A 15,289-nucleotide genomic window follows, 5' to 3' on the forward strand; every position below is an offset into this window, starting at 1 on the left:
TGATTCTGATCATTTCTCATAATTTAAAATGTCATTATTTAGGGCTTTAATGGTTAGGAAGTAGAAGCATATGATAACTTCTTTGATTTCTTGTGTAATTATTTTAGGAAACATTTGAATCAATGTGTAGTTATTTACAATTACATTAGTTATTTTGATAAATAGTTGGTAGCCCTATAAGGAGGGGCTTAACATATACTGTATAAGCCTCTGGCCACCAATGCTTTGGGGGAGTCCGATGCTGGCTGTAGAGCAGACAGATACCTGTGAAATGTTTCCCTGCAAGCTGTAAATGGTATATGTTTATTCTTTTCTTCCTATTTTGGAGTCCATGTTATTTTGTTTTTTTAACCATTTGCTGTAAATAAAAGCACTTTTTTTGCGACTCAAGTCATCTTTTTTCTTAGTTATTTCACCCACACTTTTTTTATACAAACACTATGGGAGTTCAATATGTATGGAAACACTAGATTAAAGAAAGAGAAAGCTATGTTTGCTGGCAACACAGTTAAATACGCACCATAAACTTCAAAACAGGCAGTGGGCATGGTGTACAACATGGTTTTAAAAAAAATCTTTTAACCGGATCAAATCACTGAGAACGTTTGTTTTAGAGTGGAAGAGCCCTCTGTGGATAATTCTTCCTGATTCCCACTGAAGGAATCCTAACTATGAGAAGCTAACTGACACGGTAAACTCCCATGATCCCTCGCTGCTTTAGGAAGTCACTAAACTCCATCTTTCATTATTGTTTTGATTGAGACTAAATAATATTTAGTGCTTTTAAGAAACTTTATAGCGAGTTTCATCTCAATGTTTATTTGCAGGTTGAATGTTATATTTGTTCGTATAGCTGTTTTATTTAAAAAATATATAATTTATTAAGTGTGTTTTTTGTTGTGTATTCACAGGCTTGGGAGTAATGGGTTTCATGTAATGAGATTACGTAATCACGATACAACAAAAAAAGGCAACTGTATTCAATAACAATTACAAGGAAAAATAAGTACTCATAATACTGGTACATTAAAAAAAAATACAGAATACTAGAAGGATTACACTGTTACAATACATTTTGATCAATATATTATTTATTTTCTTTTCTTTACGGTTTTTATTCAGGCTACTTTTATTCTTTATTTTAAATACATTATTTTTAAATGCAGTAGGTGGAAACCTGATTTATTTAAAAAAAATACACTTGACTTTAAATTAATGTATTAAGCTTAAACAGCATTTGTAAACTATTACTACATTTTTTGCAAGTTATTTTCTGTTGTTTTTATTTGCATTGCATTTGATATTGAGATAATCTAAAAGGAGCGGAAAATAATCAGGTTACATTACTTTTGAATTTTGATTAGGTTACTGATTACATTTTTTTTACAGTTAACTATAGAAACACATTTTAAGAGTAACCCTCCATACCCTGTGTATTCAATACACTATTGATAGTATTGGATACTCTACACTTAATAGATATATATCTTTCTAGTGTTAGCATGTAAGTATTGACTGTTTGTTATTTTGTATTTCTTTTTAAAACAGGCACTGCCTTGTTAGCATGCTGCTGTAACAAACTACACTGAAATACACAAATGTTGACTTTAATTAAATGTATTATGTCAAAACATTTCACATAAGTGTATTGGGTTAGTTGAAAGCACTAATATTAGGTTGAACCTAATATTTTTTTCTTTAAACTAAATAGTATTGCTTTCAACCATAATACCAACCATAATTCATCAGCATAATACAGTTAGCTGAAAACTGTTGAATTAAAGTCAAGGTTTCTGATCAACAAAGTATATTTAATATAATCTTATCAACATACTGTATATAAAGTCACATAGGCCATAAAGAAGGATCCAATAATAGATCCTCATTTAACTGTGTATAGGTCACAGAAAGGTTATTAGAGGGATATTTAAATACAAATGATTCAACGAAATGAATCGGGGTCACAGGGACACATTCCCATACACATGTACACACTCTTGTGGCAGCTAAAGCTATGTGACATTTCCCCCCTGCTGAATTTTTTCTGGTGGTCTACAGTGTGTATGTGCGTGTGTCTGAGCGTGCGTGGTGCCATGTGACAGGGGGTCCAGAGTTGTCCAGCCTCCTTTTTTTTTTGTGACTCCCTTGCAGTTGCCTGGATCGTGTTACTGGCTGCTCCCCGCACCCCTGAGCCCACCACCTCTGCGCCAATCCCAGCCTTCCTTCACCTACGCGCACATGCACGCACGCACGGGCACAGACCCTGAGTGCTGAGTGACACACGCTGTGATCCACCGCTCCCGGTTCTCCGCTGCCTTCACATGCGTCCCCACCGACAACGCGTAGCGCTGGCTGCGCCAAGATGAGCGGTCCTCCTGGTACCATCTGAACACCGCCTGCCTGATCTGGATCCGGGGAAAGAGACATCCAAACAGCCAGAGAAAAAAGAAAAACAGACCTTCTCTCCTCTCTCACAACCCATCTTCCGTTCGCTTGGAAGCACTGTATTTCTTTCGGCATCTTTTCCCTTATCACCCCTCCTCCGCCTCCGCCTCCGCCTCCTCTTTTTACTGCATCCCCTCCGTTATTGTCGGTTAAAAGGAGAAACCGGAGAGCCCGCTTGTGGAAATACAATTTTTTTTGCATTTCTTCCCCCTGCCTAGTGTTGGTAGCGCGCTGTCGGTGCGCGCTTTGCAAATTCCGGTGAATGGTGGATTTGGCAAACATGGAGACCGTGGAGAAGGAATGCGGGGCCCTCGGGGGTTTATTCCAGGCGATTGTCAACGACATGAAGGTAAATAAAAGCTTATTTCACTTGGATGGTTGCTAAAAACACGTGCGTCCTCCCTGAGAATAACAATCAAATCATGACCAATAGCTGTCTCCATTCCAAATGTACCCTGACACACACCTCTAGACTGCTAATTTTGGTTGCATTTAATATTAAGATGGAGTAATGCGGCGGTTGTTGGTGCAAAACCCACCTCCCTAAAAATATTGGCTGCGCATGTAAACCCCGTTATCGGACATGCTTGACGTGATGCGCACCCCCACATTTCCAAGCTCACTCACAACCCGTTCACAAAGGGTTTCTCAATGTGTCTGGCTAATATTGCTCATCGTTTCGGGGTGTTTGTTAAAGTAAACAGCTTGTATAGGATCCTATTAAAGTATGCACATTAACCATGAACCGATCTCTTTGTGGAGCACATTTGGCTATCAGAGAGGCCTGTGCATGTTAGGGTGGATGTTTTTCACACATTCCGTTACATACACGTGAGATGCTATTGCAATCACCTTGTTGTGTATGAGGAAAGGTGCAGACATGATTATTGCACATTCAGCCTCTCCTCCTCGCCCTTTTCACTGGTTACTGTGCGTCTCCGTGAGAGTGCAGCGTCATTGATTTTCTGTCAGGCTGATCTGGCAGGAAAACATGAAGGGTGAGAAGCTGAGCAGCCGTCAGACACCCAGCCTCCCTGTCTGTCCTTCTGTCTGTCTGTCTGTCTGTCTGTCTGTCTGTCTGTCTGTCTGTCTGTCTGTCTGTCTGTCTGTAGTTCTGCAGCTTGATGTCTCCAGCATGCTAAACGCACGGATCACTCGTCCATCCAACATGTCCTGATAAAGTGTCTGTCATGTCTACCTGTCTTTCCTCTCCCTTTGTCTCTCCCATCCTGAATATGAAAGATAAGGCTGCTCTGGTCCACACTGAGCATTTTATTGCCTCACTAGCCGATGACCCCAAATGGAGGTCATGTGCTCCGCTCTTATTGTTCCATAAGGAGAGATTATTGGCTTTCTGTGAAGCATGTTGGAGCAGGAGAAAGTGATACATGAGTATGATCCTGGAGTCAATACCAATCCTGCATACATAGATGAAATATTTCCAATAGTAAATCTGCACAGTAATATATAAATTCAATTCAATTTGAGTGAATTTACTCCTGCATTTCACAAGCATGCATGGTGACATTAATGAAATGAACAGATTGTTTTACGTTGTGGGCAAGTAGGATTTCATTATAAAACTATGAATTATATTGTGTTTTCTTTTCAATGATTTGGAGATTACCAATCTCCAAATGTGCCATCACTATTACACAGGTTGTAAAGTCAATACATTAGGGCTGAATTAATGCGTGGATTCATTGATAAATTAAAGGAAATACAATTTATCAGCAGCTTTGATAGTCATATGATCCATTTTATTTTCATGCAAGAATGCCCAAAGTTCCGGACTGGGCCTTTGTTATGATCCAGTAAATTTGGGGCTAAACCCAGTCCAGAAATTGGGGTTTCTGGGGGAATGTTCCCACAGAAAGATTTTACTTTAATATTCCAAGTTAAATGCATCAATGTGGTGCAGTCTGAGAGCAAATTTAAGAGGCATGATCAATGAAAAAACGTGTAAAGGGAAGGGTCGCTGTGAACAACACTCAACACCCAAAAATGAATCTGTATACATTTCAAAAATCACAATATCAAAAGAACATGAACATAACCAATAACATTAATTGCACTTTTTTATTTTGTTCTTTTAGAGTTGTGAACTGCAAGTACCATCCCCCACATATGTCTTTTTGATCAACAATATAGAATAATTTCGATGGTTTTAATGGATAATCATTATGCCCTGGAACTATTTATGAAACAATATGAAATGCTAAAGAATTTTTTTGGCTATCACAATCTTTAGTCTTAGGCTCCTCCGACAATCCAGCATACACCATATTTACATACAAATGTAAACGGGGGATTATAGTTGTGGTGGAGCCATGCAGATCATAAATCAAGCATTTTTGCTTATGATCATAAATCAAGAGACTGTGCTTATGGCATAAACGTCTGCCCAAAACAACCGTTTTTTGATGATAACAAACTTGTAATCATGTCCATCTCTCTGAAAATGTGGGTTGGTTGCATGGCAACATCAGCAGCCATGACACAGCTTCTGCAGTGTCTTCAGCAGTTCAGGATGTAGGTGCATAGTGAGAGTTGTTTCTGCACATCATTGTAAAAATTACAAGCTTTTTAGGAGGTACGACTTTGCATTGAGATAGGGTTCGAAAGGGAATTAAACCTGCATTAATTCCAACTACCAGCAGGGAGTCAGATTGTATAGAGGTCTATAAGAAAGTGTACCTACTTAACCCGTTGGTGTACTACCTCAGTAAGCACTTTAGACCAATGGTTACATTTACATGTTAATTAGCCTTGACAGATACTTAAAGAGGACATATTGATATCGTTTACAGGTGTCATATCAGTATGTAGTGTCTCTACTGTCTCCATGCTTTAATGCTCAAAAAGCTCTTTATTTTTCTCATACTGCCTGTGCTGCAATACCTCTTTTCACCCTCTGTCTGAAACCAGAGCCCAGTCTGCTTTGATTGGTTAGCTGGCCAGCTCTGTTGTGATTGGTCAACTGCTTAGAAATGTTCCACCCTTTGGCTATCAGGTACAATTTGTTGAAGCGCGAGCCAATATGAGCGTGAGTGTTACATAGTAATTTCAATATATCGCTGTAGTAAACAAAGGAGTCCAATGGAGATGTTTCAGGCTGGGGAGCGGGCGAGGCGATGTGTGGGAGAGAAACTCCTTCTGGAGGGAACATAGGGATTTTATCCTTTGTAGTCCATTTACATGCACAAAAACATAACACACCACAGGAAAAGGAGAACTCAAAAAGGCATAATTGGGCCTCTGTTTGAGTCTCTTTGGGTAAAAGCATTAACTAAATGTAATGTAATATAATAATCGATGGTGGTGAAATAGCTGAATGGCAGAGCTGCATGGTGTCACATTATTCATTAGTTTGAAGCAAGCTGATGTTTCAGCTGACTTTCCCAGAATTAGCATCGTCATGGCCAGGCCTTATAAAATAAATCTGCTATCTCTTTTTAACACTTCAAGAACAATATCACCAAAGACCAAGACTGATGTCAGACCTCATTTAAAAATCTTTATTCTTTATCTTGTTGTCCTTTCTTCTCTCAGTCACTACTCAAACACAAAATAAACTTGGGTAAACAATGTTCAATGAATCCCACTTTAAAGGCTTCACTTTCCATGTGTTCATCTATTATTCATGTGGCTCCTAATGGCCCTCTTGTTTATGCTATCCAGCTCACTCTGACATACAGTATGTGGGTCACTACAACCTGGGCCAAAACACACTACTGCCCTGTTTGAATCCCTGAATCCCCAAAGGAGCCACTGAATGAACCTCAGCGAGCGATTGAGAACCACTGAGTCATCTGCCCTCAAATTTACTTTGACTCAACAAGAAGCTATGTGGCTTTCATCAGTGTTTATCACTTAGCAAAGACAAAGCCATTAATTGGTCAGAAGGAACAAATGGATTCATAGTTTTCTTTGAATTGTTCTTGGAAGCAGGCTGGTTTCGACGTCTTTGGTTATTAAGTAGATATGGCTTGGGCGATTACACAGGGACCAGTGTTAGGACGGTTACTTTAAAAATCTATCCCACTACAATTGATAGTAACCCATGAACATTTTTTAAATCTGTAACCTAATCTGAGTATCAACATTTAAAATTAATGTAACTGGATTAATCTCCATTATTTGTGATTGCCTTTATATCAAATGTAATGCAAAACAATACAAGAGTAGGAAATATCACCAAGAGGTATTTTAAATAAGTGTATTGTGTAAGAAACTAGAACAATGTGACCGTAGAAAAGAAGAAACTAAGATATTTAGTATCAGAAGTGTCTTCAGATTTTATTTATAGGGAAACCGCCTTTCATGAAGCATATTCAGGCAGTAGCCTATCAACAATGAAACACATGAGCAGAGACTACAGTTAAAAAGACAGAAATAAAGTCTGAGCTGCCATTTTTTTTTAATGTAAAAGGAATCTGATTTCAATACATTTTTATCAAAGGGAATGCATCCTGTGACCTGTATCACCTTTATAGGACCTGATATTGACTTGGTGGTATCATGTCACACATGTTCACAACAAGAGCCAAGCTAAATGCTGCTGTCTGCTAGTGTCAGCAGATTTAACCCATGCTCTTTAGAAAGCACTTTTTCTTCCTCTTTCCCCACCATCTTCCTCTTCCTCCTCCTGCACCACCCAGGGGTCCTCCCTTCCTCTTTCTTACGTCAGCAGATCCTCTACCCCAAAATCAACCAGTCACTAATGTAAATGCGTGCAAATTGTGTGTGTGTGCATGATCATTGCAAATTGTCCTTGGTTACCTTTGTGTTGCACAGACCTGATCATTGTAAATTAATAAAGGTGACAAAAGATCTGCTATAAAGTAATAGTCAATACAAACCTTCCCATAATGCTCATGCAGTAAAATGTGTGTAAGTGTGTGTATGTGCAGGGTTAAATGCAAGCGTGTGTGTGTGTGTGTGTAAGGGCATTATGTTGCTGTCTGCCAATGTGTATCCCTGGAGGCTATGTCTCGCAACTTTCTAGTGAATTACACACACCCACACCCACACAGGTCACCAAGGGGTAATATGATGAGACGAAGGGTTCATGTTCACGGTCAGCTGGCTATATGGACCATAGGTGACTGAGGAAATGTAGTAGGACAGAAAAAAGGCAGCTATTAATAAAGGTTTTTATTTAGCCGGCTGTCATATATTGTACATCATTACGTTTAAAATCCAGTACACACACATGTTCCATTAGAAAGACACTTACACGCATATATTTGTACGCGTATAGTACAGTATCAATAAAATCTTAACTACATCTTATATTAAGTAGCCCTTACTATGCTTTTTTTGGGTTTCCCTTTACTGTAGTGTTTGTTTCCATGTAAATGGTCCGTAAAGGCTAAAATCCCTGTGTTACGTCCAGAGGAAGTTTCTCTCCCACACACTTCCCCCCCTGCCTGAAACAATGAAACAACTCCATTTGACTCCTTTGGTTGCTTCCGGGACATGGTGATACTACAATGTAACACACTTGCTTCTATTGGCTAGCACTCCAACACATGCTAAGTCATAGCCAAAGAGGCTGGGTACCTCTCAGCAGTCAATCACAACAGAGCTAACCAATAAGAGCAGACTAGGCCCTGGTTTCAGACAGAGGGTGTAAAGAGGTGCTGTAATACTGGCAGTATGAGAAAAATTAAGACCTTTTGAACATTAGAGCATGTAAGCATATCACAGTAGAGACACAAAACACAAATATGAACCTGAAAATGAGCCTTATAGGGCCCCTTTAAGTTATACTGAATATATATAGTTAAAAACAGCTGGCAATTTTAGGAAACGTGTATTTAAAATGCTAGCACACCATGCCTCTGCTACAGTACTGTAAGCGTGCATTCACTTTTATCTGCACACACAGTAATTGTTTTGAAACAAACATGTATTATAAGCTGTATTAGGTTGCTGTCATTACGCTAAGTCATACCAATGTTTATAAAAAATATAGTTGTTCAGATAAAATTCTGAGTTTTGAAGAAATTCACATTTCTGACCAAACAAATGCTCGGGACCACCATACAATAAGACTACCCTTATAAAGGATTCATAAAGGGTTTATAATGAGGTTATTAATTAGGTTGTGAACACTTTATTAATCATTAAGAACCATTTATAAACCAGTTCTAACATAGTTGTCATACATCAACACAGGCTCACTATTTGGCAAGATGATTAAGCCTTATATCGGCTACCTAGCTTACTTCATCTTCTTCATCAGCCATCATCCTTGGTATCTGTTGTTCACTGAGTTGATTCTCCCCCCCCATCCATCTTGATGTTTCTTGGCATCTCTCAGTTGCCATGTTGATCTCTTTTCTTATAAAAGCTTATTAATGATTTATAAAGTGTTCACAACCTTATTAATAAATGTATTACAAACTATTCGTAGACCCTTTATAAGGGTGGTCTTATTGTAAAGTGGTACCAAATGCTTTATCAATAGCTGACACTCCTAACTGACAGCATTAGGGTCCTTTGCACGCAATGTTGCTGTGGATGAAGTCCCTAACAACTCGATGCACAAACAGGCTAAACATATTTATCGCCAGCTGCAGTTTGCGTGAAAAACAGGAAACTGAGTCCCCGTTTCTCCTCCGGGGGTGTTCGCAGCCACGATGTTGCATGCAGTCTCGTGGTCACATGCAGCCACTTTCCCAGTAAGTCTCTACCGCATCATTAGTTTAGCTGTGTGTCTGCCTGCCGTAACGTTACTCTGTCAGGGCTTTTGCCAGTGTATTGCAAAGCCCTGTGGTTTGCCATGATTGTGGGATGATGAGTATGAAGTGCGCAGTAACATCATTACAACTAGAAGCATCAAAGGGTCAGCAGACCAGGAGGCTCTCCTAAAACCAAAAAGACCCAAGCTCTGTTGATTTCTTTTGTAACTATACTTGAATCCAGTATTATTTTTGTTATTAATGTTCATTCTAAAACGAGGAAATATAAGGGTTTCTGGAATACCTGAAAAGCGAGTTCTTGTGTTGCTTTGGAGAAGACTGTGTTTTTCGTCATGCAAACATGTCTCCTCAGGGTTAAGTCCTTAGCTCAGTTATGGTGAGAACAAGGAAGAGCCTGTGGCTGGTATGCCACATCTGCTTTGCTTCTATTTCTCATCATGAAGCCATGGCCATGCTTCATGATGCCTAATGTGCAGTCTACCATACAGCATTAGACAAAGCATACACACAACCTCATATGTGCATGTGGGTTAGTGTCCCTCAAGTCTTGAAGCAGAGCTTACATGTATGTGCCTGTCCTTCGGCATGACTTGTGTTAAATGTTGGTGAACAATTACCGCAGGTTTGATTCCAAAAAGCTGCCATTAAAAGATGTTAAGGCTGGTATCAAACACATTGTTTTCTATCTTCACTTAAAATACCAAAAGCATTTTCCAAATGGTTTGGTCATGTTTTATAAGTACATTTTTACATTTGTATGTATCCAAAAAACTCATTTACGAATTCCTACAGGGAGTGATTTACAAATGTGCCGTCCTGTCCATCTTAAATTTGGACTGCATGTAGATGCAGTCCCCAGGTAACATGCATAGATGATGACGTAATATTCCACTGGCACTTAACTTACCTGCTTTAAATGTGTACCTCTACCAGTTTAGCACACCTGTGCGTGAGCACATCTTCCTTGCACATCCTCTCAAATCCAGTCAGGCAGGTTTAAGGTTGAATTGGCTTGCCTGGCTTTAACTGATGCATTTCATTAATTGATGAGTCAGAATCAAAATCAGAATAATTTATTCATACGAATGGGAAATTTGTTTTTGTGACTGTTTCATTATTTTAAGAACCCAATCAATTATTATTTAGATAAACTTCAGAAGTCAAAGAAGTTGAAAAATGTGCCTTGAGAGCCACAGTACCTCCTTGCAAGCTCAGAAACCCTCCGAAGACTCAGGCTCATGGTGAAGCTCTCAGTGCAATCCCTGTTGGCCCGAACAGTCCAGAACCATCAAAGGAAAGATTGTTGTCAGGTCTATCCTGCAGCCATGATTTCACGTTACAGATGAGAGGGAAGACATGGTTTGTACCTTTGCATCCGCTCTGTCATTCTGCGGTTTTCAGTTGAGATAACTGTTGTTCAAGTCAGTCTGCTTCAGCATAATCATATGCTCCCTATACAAGACGACAATGGGAATGCTGCACAGTTTTCACTGCAGTACTGTACGACAGCAATTATTTTATTTGTTGATAAATGTGTTAATTATTTTATCCTTGTTGGTATCTGAAAATGTTTCACAACTAATTGATTATTTTTTGCAGCACTATCTGGTTGCCCTGGTTGTCAGGTAAAACAACAAGTAGAACGTAAAGCTTGCTAATAACTGTATATTGCATAGAAAGCATTTATTTAGCAGTTGATATTAAGAATGTTTTTCCCACAAGTCAGGAACAAAATCCCTTCAGATCTGAATAAGGAAACTGATATTGTTCAGTGTCCTCATTAAAGAACAACAACACCAACAAACCAGGAGAACTGGAAGTAAACTGCTCACATAGACAGCCCATTGTTTTTCAGCTCTTTAAAAACCTGTGACAATTATGTCCTATGACTGTGGGCCATGCTGCAGAACTGAAGATGCTCTATGGGAGCGTATCATTAGTCTGCTCTGTTGTGTGTTTGTGTCTGTGTGGTCCGGGGGATTTCCCACCATAGAACTGTCAAAAACCTAAAGAGTGGTGGAAGAAGAAAAAAAGAGAGGGTCCTTTCTCATCTTCATGTATATCCATGCAGCATTAGCTCCAGCAGACAGCAGATATTTTCACTTGTCAAAGGCACATATGTTACTAATAACTAAAACCATGACTCAGTTTCATAAAAGTGCCCCAGTAAGCCACAACAGTGGGACAGTGAGCCAACATGCACCAAAACCAGAAACCAAAGCATTTTAATACAATTCTGCCATCATTCATTTTTATTGTGACATGTCATGTATTTTACAAAAAAAAGACATGTTCCTCCTGTTGGTATTTTGAATGTCTTTTAGTTTGCAGAACAAAACAGTTTATTCAAGAGCCTGACCATCCATCCATCCATCCATCCATCCATCCATCCATCCATCCACCCATCCATCCATCCATCCATCCATCCATCCATCCATCCATCTATCTATCTTTGACTGCTCGTCGGGAGTCAGGTCAAGGTGGAAGCAGTTGGAGCAGAGGGGCCCTTTCCCTTTCCATGGCCACATTAACCAGCTCTGACTGAGGGATTCCCTACCCTCATTCTTTCGGTCATGACCCCCCCCCCCCTTCATGATCATAGGTGGGATTGGGAACAAAGATTGATTGGTATATTGAGAGCTTTGCTATCTGGCTGAGCTCTCTCTTCTCAGAAAACTGATTACCTGTGTACTCTGAGTAGGGAATGAGTCCTTGTCCCAAGTAAAGGAGTTCAAGTCGATGTGTTGATATAATTTCTAGAGCTAGCCAATAACATTGTAGAACTTTCCCATTACAATTGCCAGCTGGCCTAATACTGAAACTCAGCTAGCTTGGTCACTAAACTTACAACTGTGTATTTAAGATAAGGGTTGGTATCTAACCATAGACATCTGTTTTAGGAGTGACTGCGGACCTCACCTCTTTGGTAGAATTTTGTAATTTACCTCTGGAAAAGCATATTTTTTATAAACCCTGGTGTTTGTCCCTGCTTACATAGTAGCTTTCTTCTATTATGACTCTCAAAGATCAGCCAAAAGGCAGTTCTGTACAACTGCACAACATTTGACAGTCAGAATTTAACCAGATGGAACAACTGCACATATTTGCTTCACTTCCCTGAGCAATTATGCTTATCACAGAAACTGTAATGAATTGTTTTTGGTTAGACATTTTTCTATGCATGCTGACTTTGTGATATTCCTTTTACATACGGGTAGATTGTTTATTAAAAGGTGTAAGACAAGGGGAAAAAGGAGAAGCTGGCTCGTTAGATAAAAGAAAAAGCTAGTTGAGGACAGCTTGGATGCGCCTTGCATGGCCTCATTGATATGCATGCTTTTATTTGTGAATAATTCAGATGACCCTGATACTTTTTCTTGCAAAAACAACCATTATTTTTTCCATCGGGTTCAGTTCCATAAGAAAAAGGTGCTAGCTAAATCTCAGGACGCCTAGAGTAGCATCTCCCTCATTAGGACTCGTTAACATTTCTGAGGTTGTTAGGGCCCCGGGGCTCGTTAGGGCCGGTGCAGATGAATGAGGAGGGCTGATGGTGGGAGGCGTGAGGGTGCTGGGAGACAGCCAAGACAGCCTCTCTCACTGAACCCTTTGTAAGCGCTGTCAAAGCCTTCTCATCACACTCAGCTGTTCACTGTAAAACACACTGATCATTATGAACAGGCCAGAGACAGAGAATAACAATGAATGTGGCAAATCAATATTCTCTCATCAAAAAGAAACTACTGAATACACAGAGAAAGGTCCTCATGCTCTATATCACATCTTATTTTTTGGAGGTATTAAAAATGTTACTCTGTAGCCAGAAGCTGCATTGCTGAAGACACAGTTTGAGAAGAAATATAGAAATGCAGCATCTGCATTGAGCCAATGAATGTCCGTCCTTCATCTCTATCTGCACTGACAGCCTCTTCATCCCACAATACACTGTAGTGTAGTGCAGCCTGCCTCGATTCCTGTCATGTGTCAAAATATATGTTACATTTGCAACATTTGGACACTCGGCAACTGTAAATTTAGCCAACAATAGCCTCACTGACAAGCCTGCAGATGTATTGGTCCATTAGCATATTGCTGATATTTAGGAGTGTTGGGCTCTGAAGCTGCGTTGATGGTATAGCTCAGATCAGTTTACATATTGTCTTACCATTCAGCGACATTGCTTCAAAAATGTTGTGTAAGCAGGAGACTTGCAGAATTATTTAATTGGAAGTAAAACATCTGCTCAATTGTAAGGATTGTAAGGCGTAGTTTTGACTGCTTCCATTTTCTAAAAATCATGGGGAAAAAATGGTAGTTGCTTTGACAATAGTTCGTCAAGCACCAGTTTTGATTACCTCTGACATATCAGTTTTTTTAACATCAGCTTTTAGTATTGGCTCAGCTAGCTTGGTACCACGTCTGAGGTTGTAAAGTAACATACTATAAACGAATATTTTTCAGAACATATTTCAGTTAGAAAGGTGCTTGCTGTAATTTCATTAAAGCAGGGAGACAAAACCAAAATGATGAGCTAAAATGCTCTATATAGCTGACGGTAACCACAGAGTAGAAAGTTACAACCACCCTTTGAACACATTGCTCAAGGTAATTTTATCTACTAGTAAAATAAAAATAGTAATAAGCACACCTTTGATATTTTTTTTTGTATGGATCTGCAGTATTTCAGTCTACAACACAGGCTCGTCCTGGAGGTCAATTGTAACCCTTCTGAAACTGCTAAAAAACCATATTAAATTAGACTTAGATAATGATGTACTTTCGCAAATGTCTTTAATCTACCTGCCTAATGAGATTTTAGGACAGTCTCACGCTAAGCAATCAAAGTCAAGTTCCTCTCCAACGTCTTTCTGCAGACGTATATCTCTCTAAGTGCTGAGGGTCACAGCAGCAGTTACAGTCACTTACAGTAAGTGATCTGACGGACGCTTCTTCAGCGGCATCAACAGCCCTTTCACAGGATTGGAGCAGTGCAGATAATAATGACATTGAACCCAACAAGGAGAGGAGAGAAATACCTAAGTGACATCTTTATACCTGTATGAGCCTGGCTGATGGATGGCTGCTTTACAACATACCGTCCCATGGCAGATAATGTAGATGGCCCTGCCTCCATCTTGTCTTTTATCAGTGTGCTGTCTGTCCTGTGTGTAAATCTCTCTCTACGTTACATGATTCATACCTAAATATGTTTGCATCTTTGGCCTAAAAAAGGTACAATATTTAGAGCTGAAAGGGGAATTCCACATCAAAATCAGTGTCCTTTTTTCACCGTTAAACGGTGTGGCTGGAGTATCTTTCAAAAGAAGAGAAAATAACTGATGATGTCATTGGACTGGCGACAAATTTGAAAAAAAGGAATTGTTTTAGGCGTAAAGAATACATGAGCAACCCATCTGGTTACTTTTTTTCTATGTCTTTGACACTCCCCTTTTGGGGGGCATAGCTGTCATTTGACTGGCGGTGAATACGGATTCTGAGGTTTTCCCAAGTCGGATATTAAATAATGAAGATATTTTTTATCTACAACAAACCCAATTTCGATGGTCCGTCAGGCAAACAATTTACACAATGTCATTGGAGATTGGATAATGGTGTTGAGATGAAATTGATAGCAATTGCCTTTCAATCCAACGGTGGATGAGTGTCTAACAGTTAAACTGGGATTTCCTTGGCTTGTGAGTTTTTTATATTTCAACACAGCATCTATAGGTAATACTTTGACTTTTAGCATTAAGTGTTTACTTTGACGATTGGACGTAACCTCAATAGTATCATAATGTGGCTGTAATGAAGTGTTTACCAGTGACATACCTGTATTTACTAACCAGGTTCAAGGTCCCATAATTTACACTTTTTAATCTATCACACGCTTTTCAATGCGAAGTGAAGACAATTCTAACTTTGGATCCTTTTTGTTGTTTGACATGCAAACAAGACACAGCAGCTTTTAGGCATGATAAACAATTGTTCTTTCTTTGATTTCACCGCAAAGGGGGCAGGGCCTTCATTTAACCAGGCAGTGATGTAGCGCTCCTCTCATCTATTTACCAGGCAGACAGCATTATGGGAAGTGTAGTTAACAGTGTTTCTGGAGCTTGACACATAATTGCGAC

At 39.4% G+C, this 15,289-nt stretch overlaps 1 protein-coding gene across 2 annotated transcripts in view; it reads left to right on the top strand.

Annotated features, from left to right (window-relative positions):
• The first annotated feature begins 2,286 nt into the window (after positions 1-2,286).
• The window catches only part of mtss1lb (MTSS I-BAR domain containing 2b), a 72,755-nt gene continuing 59,752 nt past the window's right edge, over positions 2,287-15,289 (top strand). For both annotated transcript variants that reach the window (XM_063881702.1, XM_063881703.1), the window contains exon 1: positions 2,287-2,794. In XM_063881702.1, the coding sequence (XP_063737772.1) occupies positions 2,708-2,794 (87 nt within the window). In that variant the 5' untranslated portion in view covers positions 2,287-2,707. The remainder of the gene's footprint in view (positions 2,795-15,289) is intronic.

Source organism: Eleginops maclovinus, chromosome 4 (assembly GCF_036324505.1).
Source record: "Eleginops maclovinus isolate JMC-PN-2008 ecotype Puerto Natales chromosome 4, JC_Emac_rtc_rv5, whole genome shotgun sequence".
In the NCBI taxonomy this organism is placed as follows: Eukaryota; Metazoa; Chordata; class Actinopteri; order Perciformes; family Eleginopidae; genus Eleginops; species Eleginops maclovinus.